The sequence below is a fragment of the Nannobrachium achirus genome (assembly GCF_963921795.1).
Source record: "Nannobrachium achirus genome assembly, chromosome: 12".
NCBI lineage: Eukaryota > Metazoa > Chordata > Actinopteri > Myctophiformes > Myctophidae > Nannobrachium > Nannobrachium achirus.
The window spans coordinates 31,418,797-31,440,455 of NC_137832.1; the positions used below are offsets into that span (position 1 = coordinate 31,418,797).

At 40.4% G+C, this 21,659-nt stretch overlaps 4 protein-coding genes across 7 annotated transcripts in view; 2 read left to right on the top strand and 2 right to left on the bottom strand.

The window, feature by feature from the left end:
* Positions 1 to 8,257, bottom strand: part of pnpla7b (patatin-like phospholipase domain containing 7b) — a 50,157-nt gene extending 41,900 nt beyond the window's left edge. For 2 of the 3 annotated variants that reach the window (XM_080739416.1, XM_080739414.1), the window contains exons 1-7: positions 7,759 to 7,829; positions 6,473 to 6,516; positions 5,083 to 5,163; positions 4,800 to 4,881; positions 3,307 to 3,386; positions 2,224 to 2,324; positions 1,639 to 1,779 (exon numbers count right to left, since the gene is read on the bottom strand). In XM_080739416.1, the coding sequence (XP_080595542.1) occupies positions 1,639 to 1,779; positions 2,224 to 2,324; positions 3,307 to 3,386; positions 4,800 to 4,881; positions 5,083 to 5,163; positions 6,473 to 6,514 (527 nt within the window). In that variant the 5' untranslated portion in view covers positions 6,515 to 6,516; positions 7,759 to 7,829. Of the gene's footprint in view, positions 1 to 1,638; positions 1,780 to 2,223; positions 2,325 to 3,306; positions 3,387 to 4,799; positions 4,882 to 5,082; positions 5,164 to 6,472; positions 6,517 to 7,758; positions 7,830 to 8,142 lie in introns of those variants that run through there. The other variant, XM_080739415.1, reaches the window with a different exon arrangement.
* On the top strand, positions 7,875 to 9,491 carry mrpl41 (mitochondrial ribosomal protein L41). The gene is made up of 2 exons (XM_080739419.1): positions 7,875 to 7,992; positions 8,713 to 9,491. Exon 2 carries the CDS (start codon positions 8,726 to 8,728, stop codon positions 9,134 to 9,136), a length of 411 nt encoding a protein of 136 aa, XP_080595545.1. The 5' UTR covers positions 7,875 to 7,992; positions 8,713 to 8,725; the 3' UTR covers positions 9,137 to 9,491.
* Positions 9,492 to 9,633: 142 nt separating this feature from the next.
* On the bottom strand, positions 9,634 to 16,549 carry dph7 (diphthamide biosynthesis 7). Of its 2 annotated transcripts, XM_080739417.1 has the most exons (10): positions 16,511 to 16,549; positions 15,164 to 15,356; positions 14,471 to 14,604; positions 14,299 to 14,386; positions 13,234 to 13,328; positions 12,910 to 13,067; positions 12,501 to 12,573; positions 12,258 to 12,323; positions 11,501 to 11,673; positions 9,634 to 10,735 (listed from the first exon to the last, which is right to left on the bottom strand). In XM_080739417.1, the coding sequence occupies exons 2-10, from the start codon at positions 15,302 to 15,304 to the stop codon at positions 10,257 to 10,259; spliced, it is 1,407 nt and encodes a 468-aa protein (XP_080595543.1). In that variant the 5' UTR covers positions 15,305 to 15,356; positions 16,511 to 16,549; the 3' UTR covers positions 9,634 to 10,256. The 2 variants fall into 2 exon arrangements, with proteins under 2 accessions (XP_080595543.1, XP_080595544.1); XM_080739418.1 differs by lacking the exon at positions 12,258 to 12,323.
* A 552-nt stretch (positions 16,550 to 17,101) lies between these two features.
* On the top strand, positions 17,102 to 20,969 carry paxx (PAXX non-homologous end joining factor). Its single transcript, XM_080739027.1, has 7 exons — positions 17,102 to 17,229; positions 17,352 to 17,412; positions 18,193 to 18,242; positions 18,910 to 19,097; positions 20,182 to 20,226; positions 20,306 to 20,396; positions 20,616 to 20,969. The coding sequence occupies exons 1-7, from the start codon at positions 17,132 to 17,134 to the stop codon at positions 20,659 to 20,661; spliced, it is 579 nt and encodes a 192-aa protein (XP_080595153.1). The 5' UTR covers positions 17,102 to 17,131; the 3' UTR covers positions 20,662 to 20,969.
* Positions 20,970 to 21,659: the final 690 nt, after the last annotated feature.

Here is a 21,659-nt window from a genome sequence, read left to right on the forward strand (position 1 = left end):
CCAAGTACCTATCAAAATACTTTATAAACATTAAGGATGTCCATAATTACAACACCAGAGGCAGCGCCACAGATCACTTTCAACCCAGAGTCAAAACCAACAAAGGGTCAAACTCTTTTTTCTGCTATACCACCAAAATGTGGAAAGCCTTACCGAAGGCCATAAAGGAGTGTGGATCACTAGCATCCTTTAAAATTGCCCTGAAAAGCCACTTACAGGCAGCAGCCGTTCGCAACCCAGATTAAGCCCAACCCTACCCTCCCCTGCCCCTTCTTTGTATATACTGTTTGTTTTAGACTTACTGTCTTCTTTTTTGTTTTTCCTTACATATCTACTGCATAGTACTGTGTTCTATTTGTCTGTCATTCAATGTTATATGAGATACTTCAATGGTTTCCAGTGGAAATAAGCTTAGTCTTTTCATGGATCTCCTTTTAGTAGACCTTGTACCAGTGAACTGTACCGTCATGAAACTGTACCTTTTCCTATGCAAACTTCTAATAAAGTCTTCAATCAATCAAAAGGCTCCCATTACTTTTAAGAAGCTGGTGCAACTTCATCATAGCATACAGTTAATTAAACTAGGGATTTAGCAAGGAGCAAGGAGACACAAACTGCTGGGGAAAAATGCATTCCTAGAAAAAACACAATTCAATCGTTAATCGCAATTATTTGAGTGACAATTAATCGTCATGTAAAATGTCATAATCGTGACAGCCCTATGCATTCCATCACCTATGGGAGCAGTGATAATAATGTGTTATAATGAATGTCAGGAGACACGGGGGGAAACAAAAGCTCTCTGCTCCACAAAGCATCACATTGATAAGGAGAGGTGAGCAAACGCAGTGGCCATGCTGCTGCGGTCAGAACCACTGCAGTCAGAATCACCATAGGCTAATGTCTCCGCACTTCCAAGAGACGTCTGTGATATCTAAACACGTTAACTTAATGTTAACAATATCATTCTCAGTTATTTTTTAAACTGCATAAAGCATGAAGCAGCGGGAACACACTCTGTGCACCCTGGAAGCCCCATTTGGATATTGACGATATAGCTTTAATATAGCTACAGAGACAGAGACAGATACCGTAAAAGCCCCAGGGTGCTTAAATGATTATGATTTGAACATATTCTATCAACAAGAAAGAATATGTAAGCAGATTACAGAAATAAATGCATCTCTTTTTCCCCATCTCTCTTTGGAGACGCATAACAGCAGCAACTTTATGTTTTAATTTTTAATAATAGGATTAATGAAGAATCAAGTGCTTGAAAATGCGTTTCTGTTTTTTTGTTTGGTCATTTGGTATTTAGACAACATGGGCGTCGAGTGTAAAATTGACAAATGTCATTGCTATTTTTAGTTGGAAAATAGCCATGACAGTTGCAATGCGCCCACGTTGCTTTGCACCAGGCGGAAGATAGGGCCCGAGAGTTTTTTCCATTGTGGTCCTTTTGAGTACAAATGTGTTTATGGGGGGACGATACCAATTAAATGTTCTTAATTAGCCTCAGTTGTGTTACTACAGTATCTACAAAAAATATATATATACTGTATATATATATATACAGAAGGCTAATGGACTTGTCCCTTATAGCAGTAGTAAATGCTTTATAATCTAAAGTTATCTTACCTGACATTTTTCAGCATGTAGAGCACCTCAGAGGGCAGGTGAGAGTTCTGGACATCAAACTCAGTCAGGTCAGCTTCTAGAAGGCAGGGAGGAGGCTCCTTGGGCTGAAGAGTGGTTGGCTCCCTGCGGATACGTAAGATCCTAAGACACACACGCACACGCACACACACACACACACACACACACACACACACACACACACACAATGATGATGTGGAGAGATGACAGGAGGAGGATGATCTTTGATTATGCATTCATATAAAAGATACATATTTAAGGATTTACTTCCTTGGCCTAATGGCAAGAAGCAGAAATTAGCCACACAAACTAGTCACTACACACACACACACACACACACACACACACACACACACACACACACACACACACACACACACACACACACACACACACACACACACACACACACACACACACACACACACACACACACACACACACACACACACACGGCTTGTCCCTGCCATATAAAGAAATGTGTGCAAACAACCAGACAAACAACCAAAAAACGAAATGATTGGTTTACATTTCCCATGGAATGGCCTTTACAGAGTAGTGACTTACTTATGAGCTATAGACATGACTTTAGTTCTCTTCCTCACACGCTGCCGAGAAGCTGAGTTTGAGTTTTGACCAGAGATCGAGTTTGATGACAGGGTCTGAACCTGCAGGAAAAAAAGTGAAAATGTGTTCACATATAATATATTTAAATATTTCATAATGATTCGTTGATATGTACAAAATAATTATACAAAAGAAGAATTATTTAATAAAATGTGCTTCAAGATTATTTGATTAATAGATAAAATAATTTAATAATCACTAAGAAAGATGTTATGGTCGATGGTTGCAGTCCTAACATAGTCTATGAATGAGTCATTATTGTGTTTTTGGCATAACACAAATTAAACAATTCACAGATCAGAATCAGAAAATACTGTATGTCATTCACGTCACACGTTTGCCCTACTCATATCTCTGCCACCCTTGCCCCTATCCATGCCAAACCTTTGCACACACACACTCTTGGCTGCAAAACCACAACCTCCACCCCTCATTTCTCACATGCCCCTCTTCTAGTGCCACCATGAGGCCGATTCTTGCAAAACACATTTTTGGACACTGCTCCTACAAATTTTGCCCTAAAATCACGCACATCGGTACACAGTATGTCTACAGCCATGTCATCAACATGGATCTGTCCCATTTAGCGCCACCATCAGGCCGATTTTTACATGTGACCTGGCGGTCGCTTATCTCCCGATTAGGGAGTATTACTGGTGTTCATTCCACTAATGTTCAGCAATGTCCAGAGGAGACTTTACTTGTCTATGTAATATGTTGATAGTAAAGTGTTAATCGTTTAATGTTAGGTTGTGTGCAACAACAACACAAAGCAATTTCCTTAAGAACGTCATACTAGGCACACCATATTGGCACCATATTATTTAAACAATCCAATACACACAGGTACCTGACAACATACACACACAGATAAAAGTAAATACATATAAACTGTGTGTGTGTGTGTGTGTGTGTGTGTGTGTGTGTGTGTGTGTGTGTGTGTGTGTGTATATATATATACATACAGTATATATCAAATAAATATTGAAATTAGGAATTATGTGCAGTGTGAGGAGAGGCCACCTTTCTCATGATCTTCCTCCCATAGAACATCACTTTGTCTCTCTTCCTGAAACGATAGTGTGGCGTGTCAGCCTGACCCTCTGAAATACAACAAGAACAACATGTTGTCATGATTGAGTTTGTGTCTTACCTAATACCTAATTTATACTCTACAACATTTATACTGTACAACGGTGTATAATTTATGCAATGCAACACCTTGTGAGCTTGTAGATCAGCTAATTTTGGCACTGGACACTTAAACTTTCATTGGATAGCAGATTCTTCTTTGATTATGTGTTGTGTACTATTGCGAGTTGTGACAACAGGATGAGCCAAATTATTCTTTTGAATAGCATGACTTGCTAATCCATAACTTTCATGTCCTCCCCAGATGAAGAACCCGGGTCCCCTGCGCAAGCGCTGAAATGTTAAATGCTAATACAGGAAGCCTCTTTGGGTGGAAGATATATTGCATTCTAGTTAAACTACACAACAAGAGGATACCTATATAAATGTTTCAATAGAAGAGTAGGTAGACCACCGTAGTGTTAGTTATATTAGATTGTATTAACATACTATATCATACATTGGTCACAATAACATTTCATTCACACACAACAATTATGGCTTCAGGCTTTAACAGCTTTGAACCAGTTTGTTTGGGTTCAGTAGTAAGAAACAGATAATGTTAAGTAAGTGGTTCCATTCCATGTTTTTTTCTGAAGTGGTAGAACATTGTATGAGCCATTGCCATGGTTCGGACTCTTCCCACTAGGAATGTTTATGAAAAATATTCAAACATCTTTTCTTTGTTACACTTGGTAGGATGGTTCTTTTTGGTTCTATTTTCTCTTGATAAAGTTCCATAAAAACATACCCAACAGCACAAAATGAAGGTGTAAAGGGAAGTCAAAAGAGAGAAGCTGTCCATCAATTCCATCTGTTGGGCTTAGCCTTCATTTGACCTCAGCTGACCGAAAACTAAAGCCAGTAAATGTTATTTTGAAACAGCTGCTGGAAGTGAGTGTACAGCTTCTCTCTTTCTCTCAATAATAATAATTAAAAAAATCACACTCGTGTGAACTGAGCGGTGGTGTGTGTGTGTGTGTGTGTGTGTGTGTGTGTGTATGTGTGTGTGTGTGTGTGTGTGTGTGTGTGCCCCCTGTGTGTGTGTGTGTGTGTGTGTGTGTGTGTGTGTGTGTGTGCCCCCTGTGTGTGTTTGTGTGTGAGTGTGCCTGGCCTATGCCTGGCCTATCCTGAACAACAGCGCCCCTCCCTTAACATGTGTGGTCAGAAAAGGTTACTGCAGACTACATACCCGGAGACAGACAGACAGACAGACAAACAGACAAACAGACAGACAGACCCACACACACGGCCACGTATAGGAGCGTTGTTTATTATTGTGATGTTATCTGCTGATTGTAAGTCGCTTTGGATTAAAAGCGTCTGCTAAATGCCTAAACTGTAAACTGTAAACTGTTGTGACCACCGCTCAAAAAGATACTGACTCTTGTATCTTCTGTAGAGGAGAAAGACAATAACACCAATAAGAGAGACCATAGCCCCTGCTCCAATTAGCACAGCAGTCCACTGTGAGGAAAAACAAAAACAAACAGCATTTTGATTCATACAAATAGTCAAAAACCAATGAGAAAGTCAAAAAAAAAACTGCAATATATTATTTCAAATGAGATCCATAATGTGAAATATTGATTTGATTAATTACATTTTGGAATATTGTGTTTGCCATGTTTTTCTCAGTAAAAAAAGAGAAAGAATGTAATTTGTTACCATATTTGTTTCAGTCCTTTCCTCCACAAACTGATGCATTCTGGCTTTGAGCTGAGTACCCAAAGGAACCAAACTCTGAATCTGAAACATTTTACATGGTTACAAACAACCATCAGGAAATGGAAGTCAGTCGCATTAGGTATAGGTTAATATCTTCAGAGTTAAATTAAGACTGAGGACTTTACTGTGTAAAACAAAGGCATCCAATGGACATGCAGCATTTAAAAATCTATTATAAATAAGTATTACATAACAACAATAATATGAATCTAATCCAAATACTTTTGGATTAATGCTAAATCAGACATTGACGCTATAAGTAAATGTATGGAATAAATGTTTTCAATGCAAATAAAACGCATTCCAATAGTATCGAGAGGACCCATTCATTGACGTATGAAACTATATGAATGAATGGAAATGTCTGTTTGGCAAGTGTGGGCCGTACAGCCCCCCATGATCTCCTGCCATAATCACAGAAAATCAACACCCCCCTGTGAACTCTCCCCCAGTCTTTCATTTCAGCCAATGTGGAGAGGCTTCACAGAGCGGCTCTATCTGTGCTTGTGCTCTGATCAGGAGTCACATGGGGGGGAAAGGTGGGACTGAGTTAACAGGGCCCAAGGTGGAGGGGCTCACAGCGCGGCAACGAGTGCCGCGCTGCGAGCTTGTAGATCTGTTATTTTTGAAAAGTCGTGAAAATTGTGCAAATCTTTGAATATATGTATTTTTAAGCGAACATTTGTAACTCAAATTTTGCTCCTGGTGTGTCCCTGGAACTCAATATTTTGAGATGGGGGTCCGTGGCCAAATACATATCATTTAGGGGGTCCTTCACATGAAAATGTTTGAGCACCACTGACATAGAAACAGGTTTTTTGAAAAACCTTAGAAGGATTTGAAATATTCAAGGACTTGCACACATTTTCATGATTTTTCAAAAATAGCAGATCTACAAGCTCATAGCACGGCACTCGGTGCCGTGCTGTGAGCTTGTATATCTGCTATTTTTCATGCATTCCCAGTCTAAATGGGTTAAACCCCCTCCCCCTATGAAGAACATTCATGGGGGGCCCACAGTGAATCCTTACCCAGGGCCCAGAATTTGGTGCGACACCCCTGGCTCTGATATGTGATTGGGACAGCAGGTGTCTGATTGAGAAAGGCCACCAGACTGTCCTACTGACCTCTTGGGGGATGGGGGGGTTGAAGGGTACCATGTTTTCACAATCAAGCTTCCTTGACAATGTAATTATAGTACAATGACACATCGTTATGAATGTAGTATGATTATGTAACCCTTATTAGATGTAGCCAGTTACTATCCATCTTTTTTGATTATAGGTTATTTATCGTTTAATCCTGGGCAGATTGTTGAGACCAGACATACCGGGTATATACTGCAGTACTCCTCCTCATCATTGTCTGCCATGCCTTTACAAAAAACACAACAGAATTCTGTAATTCATTGAAATGAATAAAACAATATCCATATTGCATATCATTACAAGAACAAAACTGGTGGGAATGTATAGGCTATAATGTCCAATAGCAAATAGTCTGACTATAACTCTAAATAAATGCATTCCTGTTGCGAAATAAGTTACCTAAAATAGATTGTAAAGATGAATAGAACAAAGTCTTTCGTTAAATAATAGAAGAATAAGTGCATGAATGTACATTGTACAACAAACTTAAACCAAACGAGGACACACAAGACCAGCTGCATTTACCCTGGTCCCTGGCTGACTGTAACCAGATAGCCCTGCAGCAAAAGGACAGTCACTACTCACTGATTCACTACTCACATGTCTTGTAAACATGGTGGAATGCTCATTCATGAGAAACAAACACGAGGAGGTTAATTACCTATTTGGGTTTTATCAAGCTATATCAACTTGTTGTTCAGTGTGTGGTACTATTAAAGATATCCCTAAAGTAAAGCAGAGTTGTAAAGTAACTGCATACATTTACTTGAGTAGATAGGCTACTGTAACTGTAGTACAATTTTGAGGTATTTGTACTTTACTTGAGTGTTTCCAATTTCCAGTAGCCTACTTTTACTTAGTAGGCTATATAGGCCTACTACTCCACTATATGTCGGATGATCGGATCCAAACATTGTCTACTTTTACTCCACTATTAGGCTATTTGAAAAATGTGTTATAAACGTATACTTTGTAGATTTGTATTATTACAAAACACACAGTAGGCTATAACCACTTCAGCCGTAGTCAATATATATTTCAGCCATTTGAAAATATCCGATCCAGAAACTTGAACATGTGAAAAAGATCTGCAATGAGTACTTTTAGTAGCCTACTTTAAGTAGGCTATTTTGATGCCGACAATTTACTAGCCTACTTTTACTCAAGTATATTTTAATACGGGAACTTCTACTTCTAACAGAGCTAGTATACATTGCAGTATTGATACTTTTACTGAAGTACAAAATGTGAATACTTTCTCTACTTCTGCTTATAATCATGTCAAATGGACTTTCCCCTGCCTGACCGCTGCAGATCCTATGCTTCACTTGAAAACAGAAGTAGCAAGAGCTCCGTTATGCAGATTTGGGCATTCACATTCACTTTGTTGAAAAGCAATCGGTCGAATAAACAAGTAAGAGACGACAGCAGGGTAGAGCGCAAACAGAAACAAATAGAAACGACTTACTGGCTGGCGTCCTTGTAAAAAGCACTTTGCTAGAGTAGCTGTTTTTGTGTCAAAGTTGATGTGTAAACATGCCTTGTTGACCGTCAATCTGGACGTTCACTTACTAGTGCCCGCACTATGTCGACCCGCGATTGGTTAACGCCAGTACAGTTTAGCCAATCACGAAGCGTTTCTTTGCTGAGTCGGGTTCTTGTAACACAGCAGCTGCTCTGTTGCTGTCCAGACGTGTTCAAGGTGAGATGATTTTACACTACAATAAGCTATTGTTGAAGAATCATTATCACATTGAAATGATTTAAAAACATATAACATAGTCAACAAAGTGGTGGGGGCATGCGTTATATACGTTTTTAAATAACTTAAAAAATCTTAAAGTAAACAAACCTGCTAGTTTTGTTGTGAAATGTTAGCAGTTTGCGATGCTAGCTATAACAACGTGGTTATAATATACACAGTCTTCATTAATCTGCTAGCGTTTCAGTCGTTATGCAATCAAGCTAACATTGCAATATTATATTTATAATGTACAGTATATCAGTCTGGTAGATGATTCTGTAATCTGTAAAGATGTTAGCTCCAGTAGCAGCAGTGTTTGCGACAGTGAAATCCCAATGTTCATCATGTCGTGATGCAAATGGGGATTGGGAATCTATGCCCAGCCATCCGATTGTGCAATATCCGTCTGATTGTGTTCCTTTTTATCATGTTCTAAATATTGTGAAACAAAATGTCGCCACCCAATCATCAAGGATGATGATAGTACACTACACGAAAGCTATCTAGCTAATGGAGTTTTCTGTATCTGTCTTGTCACAAGTGTCTGCCCATTGCCTATATATGGAGTATTATGTTTGAGCCATGCCCAAATATGGAGTCCAGGCCCGTCTATGACATCAGTACCGTGACGTCAGTATTTCTACAGTATGTTTCATAATTTTCATTCCATATTCACAGATCTTCTGGAGTCATGGGTGTGCTGTCCACACTTGCGAGGGGTCTGGTCCGAGGGGCAGACCGAATGGCCGAGTGGACCAGCAAGCGAGGTCCACGGTATATGAACAATAGAGGCAGAACAGCAAGGATCACAGGAATGAGGACCTCCAGTCGAAAGTTTGTAGCCGTACAAGAAATGATCCCTCAGTTTGTGGTGCCAAATTTGGAGGGATTCAAGCTCAAGCCTTATGTGTCATATCGCGCCCCCACGGGAACGGAACAACCACTCACTGCGGAAGGTCTGTTCAATGAGGCCGTAGCACCTCAGATCAAGAAAGACTTTGAAGAGGGAACTTTAAACTTTGATCAGCTGACAAAGTATGGATACGAGCCCACTCAGGAAGGAAAGCTATTCAAGTTATATCCCAAGAACTATGTGCGCTAGAAATTAAAAACTTTGGCAAGGCAGCTATGGACTTAAACATCATAGGCTGGATACCATCTGAAGCCACTTTAGTAGATGTAAATCCTGATATGATACCATCTTTCTGAAGCCACTTTCTTAGATATAAATTATGATGTCAGGTGTGTTAAACTGTCACAGGTCACTGTACAGATTAAAAAATGTGGCTGAATGACATGGATTTGTTTTCAGCAACTGCCAGGGGTCAAATTGTCTCTGATCAATATATGAATTCCTAACGTTACAGAATTTGAAGTTGCCCTGTTTACCTTAAATCAAAACTATCAAGAGGTGTCAATTCACAGCTGGGAGATTTGGTTGCAAGCGATGCCAGTTGATTTAACAAACACACCTTTAGTAAACTAAACAGTATCATGATTGTATTGTATTAATTAGATGCCCATCATCAAACTGGCACACACCAATGTAAATGTATTAATCATAAAAGTATGGTAGCCTAATGACAGACAAATGCAATGTGGTTTTGATGTCCTTTATAAAATATAAAAAACGAATTACCATTTAGAAAAGTTTTTTACTTTTTGGTGACATATGGTAATATGACAAAATAAAGGTTTGTTCCACATGTAAGAAATTACACGAGTTTAATTATAAGGAAGGCGTAATGCCAGCAGCATGAACACAGGGTAGGGATTCAACAAGCTCCAAATTGGAACACATTGGATATCCCATTCACACATGGCCAGTAAGTGCTGAAAATCTTGATATGTCAGAATTGGTGCTGGTATAATATATATAAGATGTATACTGGTGTATATAATATAATTGTTTTAGTTCTTGCAGAATCAGATTATGAATTCCGGACTGATAGAAGTAGCTGTAATAGCAACAAGCTATATAATAAAGGGAAGACTGCTTCCGTAAATGCCCACTGATCATAAAAGGTGAACAGGGTATGCATAATATATACAAGGTTCAGAAAAACTAGATTTATATTGCATATAATAGCGCTTGTGAATTGTACTGTAGGTTGTTTCAGTTTAGGAGGACTAATGGCAAACCCTTTGTCATGAATGTCAACCATCTTTATATCCAAGAGGCTATGAATGACAAGCCATTTTACTTCAGGTTTCTGATAGTGTCAACTTAGAGCTCCTACCGAGTCACCTGCTTGGTCTTCTGACTCGCTCCCCCCCTGAGCCTGGGGGAAGCCAAAGGCCTTCTCAGGAGCACAGTCCCAGCGCCATACATGCAGCATATGGTCATAAAAAGAACAAGTGGCAAGCAAACAGGACAAGGAGGTTCCATCCGCTGCGGTATTGAGGGGTGGAACAGCAGCAGAGCTGGAAGTGGTGGAAGGGGTCGGCATTACGGTCTCTGGGATGTAGCGGCCTTCGTCGTCTTCCAGTGATGTGTCAAAGCTGGCAGTGGGGGATTCATATTGGATCCGCAAGTGTCCTCTGCCACCGGTCTCCACAGGGCTTTTCCTGGTCTCTGTTGTCTGCGGGAAGCAGAGAGGAGCAGGCTCGTCCAGGGTGACCTGGGACCAGTCGGCTCCATATGCCAGGGAGTTGTGCAGAATGTAGGATGCAAGGCTGGGACACGCTCCTTCACTGCCCTCTAGAGGAATATAAGTAGTGACGCATCAGCAGTGTTATGACATTACTGTACTGTGTCTGGGTTCATTTGAACATCTACTCTGGCTCTTCTGTGCACCCCAGACAGTTTTAAAGTTGCTTGATATTTGATGTTTATTTGACCTAATAAAAAGGGGGGAGTTAATATGAGAGGTAAATGTGCTTATTATAGGGGGGGAAGCGTATCTGATTCTGAACAATATAAAATATTTAAATAGCCAATTGAATCAAGCAAATAAAAAACAACAGTGATAATTAACCCAGAAATGACCCCTTTAACCCCTTTTAATACTTATTTACTTCCTTACCTGGGAGGTACAGTAAATCTAAACTAAATTAATCTAATCTTATAGAGGTTACGCGCGTGACATCATTGTACCCGTCAGTAGGAGTGAGGAGTGCTTCCAAACTCCAATGCTTCATACTGCTTTATCTTTTGCCACTCAGTCTAGATGAGTGGCATATGATGCATCATACCCTCTATATTGTTGACTGCCGAGCAGATCTACAAAAGCAATAGTGCGTCAACTGCCTCACACAATAACAACTCAACACAACGACAAGAGCTCTGCATTGTGCCTAAGTAACAACACCCCTTAGCTCTTCAACACTCACTGTAAACCACGGCCTCTTGGGGCTTATTACTTAAGTACAACAGAACACCATTACAAGAGAGGCCTCACACTGCTAGCATGCCTGAAAAGGCGCTCTTGACAGGCTTATGAAACACATCACATTCACACTTCACCTAGCGCCTGCTGGCAGTTGAGGATGTGGAAGTCGTTGTGCATGCAGGCAGCCAGCAGCAGGTGTTCATGGGTGGGGTGCCACTTTAGTCTCCACACGCCTCCCCCAAGGGGGCTCTCGCTGAGGGGCTGCCTCATGTTCCTGCCATCCCACAGCAGCACCTGCTCGTCATAGCTGGAGAAAGAGAAAAAACAAACAACTAAAGTGTCTCAAATGTTCACACTAGGGCATTCACCAAATATTCGAATATCAAAGTCACTATTCGACGTTCACCAAAGTCGAATATTCGCTTATTTTTATTTTCTCTTTAAAAAATATATAGTTTGACCCCCAAAATAAACATAATTGAACTGGGGATCCCCACCCTGACAAGCACTTGGAATTGTAGGTATTGCATTTAATGTGACTCTGTTCTGCAGATAAATATTGTGAAAATAGCAGATCTACATGCTCACAACGCCTCGCGTTGCGAGGCGTTGTGAGCATGTAGATCGGCTATTTTCACAATGTTCGCCTCTTGCTTACTTCATATTTGACAGTTTGGCCAGTCCTGTCGAATATTCGAATACTTTGAGGTTGAATAATTCGAATACTAAAAATCACTATTCGTGAATGCCCTAGTTCACACACAGTATTCCCCAAAATATCTCTGAAGTAGAGCAGAAGGGTGCCTTTATCGTGCATTCACAAATTTCACATTTGTGTTATATTCTATTTAAGGAGGATGACGGTATACAGTAACACGTAGTAATCATTACCTTCCTGTGGCTAGGATGTGCTCCCGGTGAGGATTACTGTGTATACTACATACACCCATTGTGTGCCTTCAAGACAAAAAGAATGTGTAAGATTCATTTCTGCCTTTGGTTTTCATAATTGAAACTACTTTGCCAAGCTCTAAAGTGCGAAACTGCCAGTGCATTCTTGCTTGCAAAATACAAAGTCATTTTCTTTATACATGTCATTGTTAACAGCTGACAAAACTGATTCTGGATTCTCACCTCTTGCTGGTAAAAGTGGGGGTGCCAGGACCGATCCGTAGATCCCAGCCCTTAAGTTTACAGTCATCACCACCTGGTGTATTCCATAGACAACACAGCAACAATAAATGTAATTCATATAATTTAAATGAACATGGCCATGAATAGATCCATTTCCCAAAAAGAAGCAACAGTTCTTTCACCCCTCATGTCTATGAAGGGGGAACCTTTTTTGGTACTAGCAAACCAGAACTTTGGATTTCCTGTTCGACATGAGTCCAGTTCCACAAAGTTCTTGCTTTTTTAATTCTCAGGAAGTCACCTTGAGTTTAAACAACCTTTCCTTCCCAGACAGATCTGGATGATTAATGTCAGAATTCATGAAAAATAGTAGTGGATATGGTAATAACAGTTGTAACAGGAATATTACCAGAGTAAATCAGCTGAGTGTCCCAGTAGGAAAATGCAGAGATCCAAGCTTCAAAGTCATGGGCCTTCCACTGTGACACAGCTGTCAAACTGGTTTCACCCAGGGAGAGTACATTCACACAGCCTGCAGAGTCACTGCACACCACCCGCACATTACCGCTATGGACACAAGAAAGACCGCCGCTTAATCTTGCTTACACTTCTCATTTGGGAACAGCTTTTGATGAAAAGCTAGTGACAAACAAAGTAAGTATTACAAGCAGTAGTAATGTTACAGCTGTCACACTATCATTAGTACAAGTGGTATGTCTGTAGCATACTGTACCTGTCCCCCCTGCCAGTGGACCAGTCCAGTGAGAGTGCCAGCCTGTCAGCTCCCACTTGCAGGCTGCTCAGAGCTTTTAGACCCCAGTGGCTTTCCTACTGGACACATACTCCATAAGAGCAGGACCCACACTCTATTTTCCAGCACTTCAATCAACATTTTAGCATATTCCTTATCTTAAAGCTGCAATCTAGAAAGGTTATTTAAATGACCGGTAATACAATTATATCTAACCAATCTGTATGGTAGAGTATGCCATATAACTAGTTAAGCCATTTAGGCCTAGAATTATTGAATGCTTTAACCAGTGAAAAATAGCAGACATACAAGCTCACAGCGCGGCACCGAGTGCCTCGCTGCAAGCTTGTAGATCTGCTATTTTTGAAAAAGTCGTGAAAATGTGTGCAAATCTTTGAATACCGGTATGTGTCTTTTCAAAGCGAACGTTTGTAACTCAAATTCTGCTTCTGGGTGGTCCCTGGAACTAAATATGTTGAATGGGGGGTTCGTGGCCAAATAAATATCATTTGGAAATGTTTGAGAACCACTGACATAGTAGTCTCAAGAACAGCCTAACTGAGCTCCAGTTAAGTGAAAAGGACCTTTTCTTCAATTCTTTGACAATGGCTTAGCCACATTGCTGACATAGAAACATGGGTTTTTCAAAAAACCTTAGAACGATTCAAAAGACACTTATGGAATCGGGTCAAAATTCAAATTTTCACGATTTTTCAAAAATAGCAGATCTACAAGCTCGCAGCGTGGCACTCGGTGCCGCGCTGTGAGCTTGTATATCTGCTATTTTTCAATAGTTAAAGCATAAAATAATGATACACAATAATTTAATATGCAGTGGTGGACGTGATCTCCATAGCAACATTAGACCCTGGGGTTGGACCAAGCAGGGAGGGATTCGCTCTGCTTGGTCTCCTACATGGGAGACTAGGTTCAAATCCCAGGTAGGGGACGAAACGTACAGATCGTGGCTTTAAAAATTAAAACAATGCATTTAAGTAAAAGCTTTTTCAATTATAGACGTAGATCTTCTGAAGCCAAGTCTCTCACCTGACTCTCTGTGAGTGTGTACAGCTGGATGTCGCCAACTGCGGTGGCCATTCCTAACAATGGCTTCTCTAATACTGGTACATGACACCTGAAACAGGTACAATATTCAACAATGCTTAAGCATAAATGCAGATAACAAGGTGAACATGGTGGCTGCCGGCATCAGTCTTACCATTTTAAATCTAAAATAGCAGGAGTGTCCACACGCTGCAGTTCAGTGAGGGGCGGGGTCAGGGAGCCCTCTTGGCGAAATTCAAACAGGTATAAACGACCAATTCGGCTGGGAGTGGCAGACTCCTGCACTGCCTATGATTGTGCAGGGGGACAGGTGTCAGTGTGAAGTCAATCAAAACACAAACCCCAAATAAACAGTCATTCAATCACTTAAACCAGAGGTAGCAAGGTCCATTATTTATTCAGCATTTGAGTCGCAGACCACCATTTGAGGAGGTTTAGCCTCTCAAACCTAATACTTAGAATCCCATATCGTTGGATAACATTTTGTTCCCCCCACAATTCCATGAGAAAAATTAAACCAAAATGTACCCGTAAGGATCCATTTGGTTTCATTTTACACTCTCAAGAGTTAACAATCTATAAGGGTCCATTTGGTTACAAACTCGCCATCATTTAGCTGGGGACCATCTGGACCCCCCTCAAGGACCACTGGTGGTCCCCGGACCACTGGTTGAAAACCACTGGTCCACTCCTTTCAGGATTGTTAATAGGACAGGAGCGCACACCAATAGAGGGGAGGTAAACTTTTGCAAAGATGGACCCCGATTTCACCATGATCAAGGCAAAACCTCATCCCCAGTGTGAGACCAGTTGATAAACCCACTGTGCAGTGTGCTCTCTCTCTCACCCCATCTGGACTCTTCTGGAGTTGATATGTTCCACATGTCAGGATGTTGTGCCACTGCGGAATAGGGCACCACTCCACGGTATCAGCACTCAGCTCTGTGTCAAACACCTGCAGGCTGCGAGTCCTTGACTTCCAAGACATCGCCACCTGTTCAGCATACCGTTATACAGCCTGCTATGACAAGATCTGGAATCTAAAGGAGAGAGAAATAACATTGTGCTGCAGCTCAACACGCCCATAGCATTGACAGAGTAACCAGTGGTGTAAAGTAACTAAATAAATTGACTTAAAGGAGTAGTTCACCCCCAAAATGACTTTTTTTCTATTGATTAGTCACACCATGGAGACTTGAGTTCAATAATATTTTTTGTATTTGTCGCATTCCTAAGACAAAAAAATTGTAAATTTACCCCCATTGATTCTGGATGGGGACCCAAATGCATGGCCCTGGATGGGGACCCAAATGCATTTTGGTCAGAATCATTGGGGCTTGGGGGTAAATTAGCTTGACCCTAAATTTACCCCAATTGATTCTGACCCAAATGCATTTGGGTCCCCATCCAGGCCTTATTTGGGTCCCCATCCAGGCCTTATTTGGGTCCCCATCCAGGGCAATGCACCAATCCAGAATCAATGGGAGTAAATGTAGGCTACTACTAGTAAGACGCCTCTGGGCGACATGCAACCTTGAGGTCGTGCCAATTCTTGGCCATCTAGCCAGTGATGTATATCGGACCAGTTACCCATATATGGAGACCCCTGCATGATAGTCAACAATGATATATGGGCATTACCAAATATGGGCATTCCCAGATATGTCCTTACTATTGATGACATTGGGACAGGGATTTTAATTAGTGAAGCCAAGCAGGGCCTTGGCAAGTTAGGGCCTGGGTTTGATGCCTGGGATCACCATATATGGTGCATTGTGAGCTTGTAGATCTACTATTTCTAAGGATTTTTATACATTTGAAAACTTGTGAAATTCTGCATAATGATCTAGATACTTTTTACCTTTGGTATGTCTACTTTAAGTACATTTTGATGCCACTACTTTTGTACCTTTTGTTACAGAGTGTTTCTACATTGCAGTATTACTGAGAGTAACTGCACACTGTGCACAGTATCAGATTACACAGCATGTATATAATGTACACACAGCAGAGCAGGCTAATAACTGTGCTGTTAGCTAATCTGTTTGGTAGCGAATAATCTCAACACAGACAGCGCATAAAACATAAGACACCGCCTTTTTATGGTTTATATCGTGCACGGGGTGAGTCGATGACCACAAGCCATGATTATAAGATTCAGATCAAACGTTTGACTTCAAACTGTACAACTCACACGTGATGCTGATGCAGTCTCCGGCAGATTACACCGTAGGTAGACTTCCTCAATCTCAACAACGGACGTGACTGCTGCGCTGCGTTACGTACGTCGGGGGCGCGTTCAAGAATAAAAACGTTCCAAACTAGGTGGTGGAAAAAGTCATAGATATATGGAAAAAGTAGCCTACTCAAATGTTTTACTTGAGTAAAAGTAGCAATAATGCTGCAATGTAGAATACCACTGTCACTATACTTCTTAAACATTTAGTTTCTAATTCATAGAATTTCTTTGATTTTTCATGTATTTCTTCATGAAATTACTGGAGAAAAAATCGAATTGAATTGTGTTTTTAATTCATGAAAGATTTTGCTTTTTTGGCTATATTTTGAAATAATAGACCTAATAATAATTATTATTATTATTAAAAACAAAATGTAGGGATAAAGGGACGCATACAAATGTGTCCACGACGCGTTTGGGACCCGTAATATATAAAGGTCACGACCCACTGTTTGGGAACCATTGTTGTGGTGAATACGTCACATGTCTTTAAACATTGTATACGACGGTGTAAAACATAGCCTAGACTAGAGGGTGGAAGTTATCGTTAGCTATCGACCAACAACAGCACGAAATATGGAAGGACCAAACGTGCACTACGCTGTTGTAGACAAGAAGAGCCAGTCTAAATTCTTATGTTATACACGCAGAAAATCTGGAACATTCCGTCTCTGGTGAGTCAGTGATGTGATGGGTTCATGTCTTTTTGGGAACATGAACAAAAAAAAGCCAAAACAAACAACACAATTCGTGGTGTTTTCATTGTCACTAAAACATGTTTCGTTTTTGCTTGCAGCATAACAGACTCGTCTGCTGTGTGGGGCATCGATTTTACGGAAGACACGTTGAGCCATTGTGTGAGTTGCTGGAAGAATCTTGGATCTCATGTGATTTTATTGTGAGCTAATTATACGCCAGTGGTTTTCAACCCTTTTCATTTCAAGTTCCATTATTCAGTACAGACCACCATTTGATGAGATCTAGCCTCTCACTGAGAGGATCAGACCCAAAACTTATATAATATTGTATTATTGTTGGTTGGATAAGATTTGTCCACAATTCCATGCTGTAGGTCAGGTGGTAGATAGTATAGTGGTATTGCCTGCAGAGACAACAGACAAACGTTGATCAAACTATAACTAATTCTTCTGCATTCTCTAATTGTGTAGACTTCTTGTAAATTAAAGTAATGCAGATCTTTAACAATAATTTAACTCAATTTAACTCTCAAGAAGAGTTAAAGATCTAATATTAAGGGTCCATTTGGTTAACAACTCCATCATTTAGCTGGGTACCACCTGGAACCCACTAGTGGTCCCCAAACAACTGGTTGAGAACCACTGTGCTAGGCGGATGCAGGTCGAGTGGGCACCAAATATGGTGGGCACCTCAATGTTGCCTTTAAATTTACTTCATTATCAGACCTATATTTTTACCCTTCAAGTTCTTGCCTATGCCCAAATGACTGGATATCCACAGGGATTTTAGCAATAATTGTAGAATATTAAGCCTTATATATATATTTGCTCCCCTGTTTATACACACACAATAAAATAAGAAATAGGCCTACATATTTAAACAACAGCCCATACTGTACAGTATTTATACAATCTTATGGCTGTATTCTCTGTTTTCAGAGGAAGAAGCTTTACTTGAAATCTACAGAGGATTACCTTCTAAAACTCAGGTTAGTTGGATCAATTTAAAAACACCCCTACCTGACAGTGAGTGAACTATCCATTCCCCTGTAGTATCCATCCATTCATTCATTATTACTTTCATAAGGTCATATCGGCTACCGATAATCGGCGGCCGATATATCGGTCGTACACTAATACATACATACACTGCTCTCAGTACTTGCACGTTCTGCTGGCGCACAGGTAGGCCATATATGTTTGCACCTCGACAGAGTGCAGTCTAGTTACTTGCGCCAGCAGAGCACGCAAGTACTGCATTCGGTTGCGTATGTTGGTAGGTAGGTAGATGTGTATGTATAAGCCTGTAGACCAATCAGAGACCAGCATTTCTGGCAACGTCATCATTAGCAGCCAATGAGGGACCAGCATTCCTGGTGATGCCAGTGGTGAGCGCACCTCATGGCGCGCTCTGCTGGCACATAAGTAGGCCATACGTGGCCTACTTGTGCACAGGGAGCAAGTTGGCACCTCAACAAAGTGCAGTTCTAGTTAATTAATTATATAATCGATCGGATGCTAATCTATGAACTCACAGGTGTGAATATGTCCACAGCTCTGGTCAATGCAAAACAGTCCAACCTGTGACCTGTCTGTGTAAGTGTGTATACAGTAAATAATAAGAATATGAATATCCCCTCTCGTACCTTTCCACAGGTCTGCATGCTGCACTGAGAGCTTGTCTGTCTCGGTAGAAGACACCGGTGCAGAGCTCCACATGGGCTCCAGCTCAGGGGACTTGAGTCTAAATCTGCCCAGGTTGGAGGCCTCGGAGGCCAGGGATGAAGTGAAGGAGCTGCTGTTCAGAATGGCTGATGACATTAATAATCACTTGGACAACACAGGTATTCTAGTACTTCCAAGGGCCCCGATACAATGTGCATCTTGATTTAGCAAGAATCACCCTTTAAACCAACACTTGATAATCTAGGAAGTTTACACTGAGGAGAGGGCATACCTGCTGTCCCTCTGCCATCACTGTATAATTGTCAAGATAAGTTTGAGATATGCGTGATAATGTAATTTGGTCCTTGCCCTTGATTTATGAACTTGAACTTTTTGACCAAAAAGTTAATGTCTTCGGACAGTGTACAGATAAGTTGCATCAGTCTATACGCCAGTGAATCTCAAATTAGGGTCTGGGGATCGGGTGCTAGGAACCAAACTGACATTACAGTTTTGTAACTCTTGAGAGCCCAATGGTTCCACTTGTACAATCCCAGAGTTAACCCATTTAGGCCTGAACACATTATGACGCAATATTTTATGCTTTAAATATAAAAAAATAGCAGATATACAAGCTCACAGCGCGGCACCGAGTGCCGTGCTGCGAGCTTGTAGATCTGCTATTTTTGAAAAATCGTGAAAATTTGAATTTTGACCCGATTCTATAAGTGTCTTTTGAATCCTACGATTTTTGGAAAAAACCTGTGTTTCAATGTCAGCAATCTGGCCAGCCATTGTCAAAGAAAAGGTCCTTTTCACTTAACTGGACCTCAGTTAGTCTGTTCTTGAGAGACTACTATGTCAGTGGTGCTCAAACCTTTTCATGTGAAGGACCCCCAAAATTATATTTATTTGGCCACGGACCCCCATTTCAAAATATCTAGTTCCAGGGACCACCCAGAAGCAAAATTTGAGTTACAAACGTTCGCATTGAAAATACATAATATTCAAAGATTTGCACACATTTTCACGACTTTTTCAAAAATAGCAGATCTACAAGCTCGCAGCACGGCACTCGGTGCCGCGCTGTGAGCTTGTATATCTGCTATTTTTCACTGGTTAAAGCATTCAATAATTCTAGGCCGTCCATGGATTAATGCTTACAAACTGGGGTTTATACATTTTAACCGAGACACTGGTTGGCAAAACTTTATTATAATTCTTTTTTTTGGCCTATTTGTGACATCTATGCTCCTTTTCCAGTGGCTGCCCCCAAAGTCAGTCCAATGAAAAACCACCAAAGACGAGGTAGGCCACGGTAGATGTATCATTTCAAAGCAGTATATGGTGAGACGTGGCTGTCAGGCTAACAGTGAATGTCTTACAGAGTTTGAACCAAGGACACAAAAGACCGGGACAAATGTGACTTCTAAGAAGCGCCTACCTGGGGATAGCCTCATCAACCCTGGAACTAAGAGGTAATAACTTTACTTTCAAGCAAATAAACGATAAATAAATATTCATCGTAATTTGGTCATATTTTTGAACATATTTTTGAACATATTTTCATATTTTTGGTCATATTTTTTGAAATATTTGATTTCATATTTATTTACGATAAATAAATATTCATCGTAATTTGGTCATATTTTTGAACATCTGGACAAGATATGACCTTTTGTTTTGTTTTCTTTCAGAAAACGTGAAGCTACTGGAGTGGCCTTTGATGATGCAGATGATTGATTTTTAAAGCAAAACAAGGGATTGTTTATATCATGCATTGCATATCATTATACAGTTCACAAATGAGCTTTTAATCTGTAACACAATATTGTACCATTACAACTTTATTTTGAAAGCCTCTTCTGCAATCCCCATCATGCAATTACTTTGTTTTAAGAATTAACCGAATGAAAATGTAGTTTTAACTTGTATTTGAATATCCAATTTAAAATTAAAAATACCAGAAAGCCACTGGCTACCACCTGGTAAGAGTGCTGTGTTGCCTGACCCTGTCCACTGTAATCATGAACAATTAATGGCTTATGATTTGAAAGCATCAGATGTAAATGGATAATGTCTATACAGTCCTTTGTTTTGGCAATTGTTGTAAAACATAATTTAGCTTTATTGTAATTCGAAGGATAACTTATACTGGATGAAGGGAGAATAACATTTTGATAATAAACATTCCTTTGAGGTCAAACTGATCTGATTGTTTTATACCTAATGCTCATTAAAACATGGTTTTAATGAGCAACATTTTTGTCTACTTCTGTGTCTCAGAGGAGGGCTGGAGCATGCAAACCTTCCAGGCAGAGAAACTGCAGCGGTAGGTTTCTGAACTGTCCACAGCCCACCAATGAGACAAAATGAGATTCTATGTTTAATGTTGTTGATAGTGCTAGGATTCATTTCAATAACTAAGAGTCTCCATTCCAATAACCGAAAGCAGTCATGCACACAGTGGCCGTGGGCTCCATTTTGATTGTCTCAAGTACCAGCTTGTATGCCTTAACTTAAAGGCCTGTCCATACTGTCTCTGACCACCAAACATTTTGTCGGAAAAGTCCGGTTCAACTACAAAATGACGCCACTTGCATCTTCTGAAAAGAGCTGCATGTCAAAAAGTCGGAACTCTCAGACGAAAGGTTTGGTGGTCGGAGACAGTATGGACAGGCCTTTAAGTTAAGGCATAAGAGCTGGTACTTAAGACAATGAAAATACAGCACAGTGTGTTC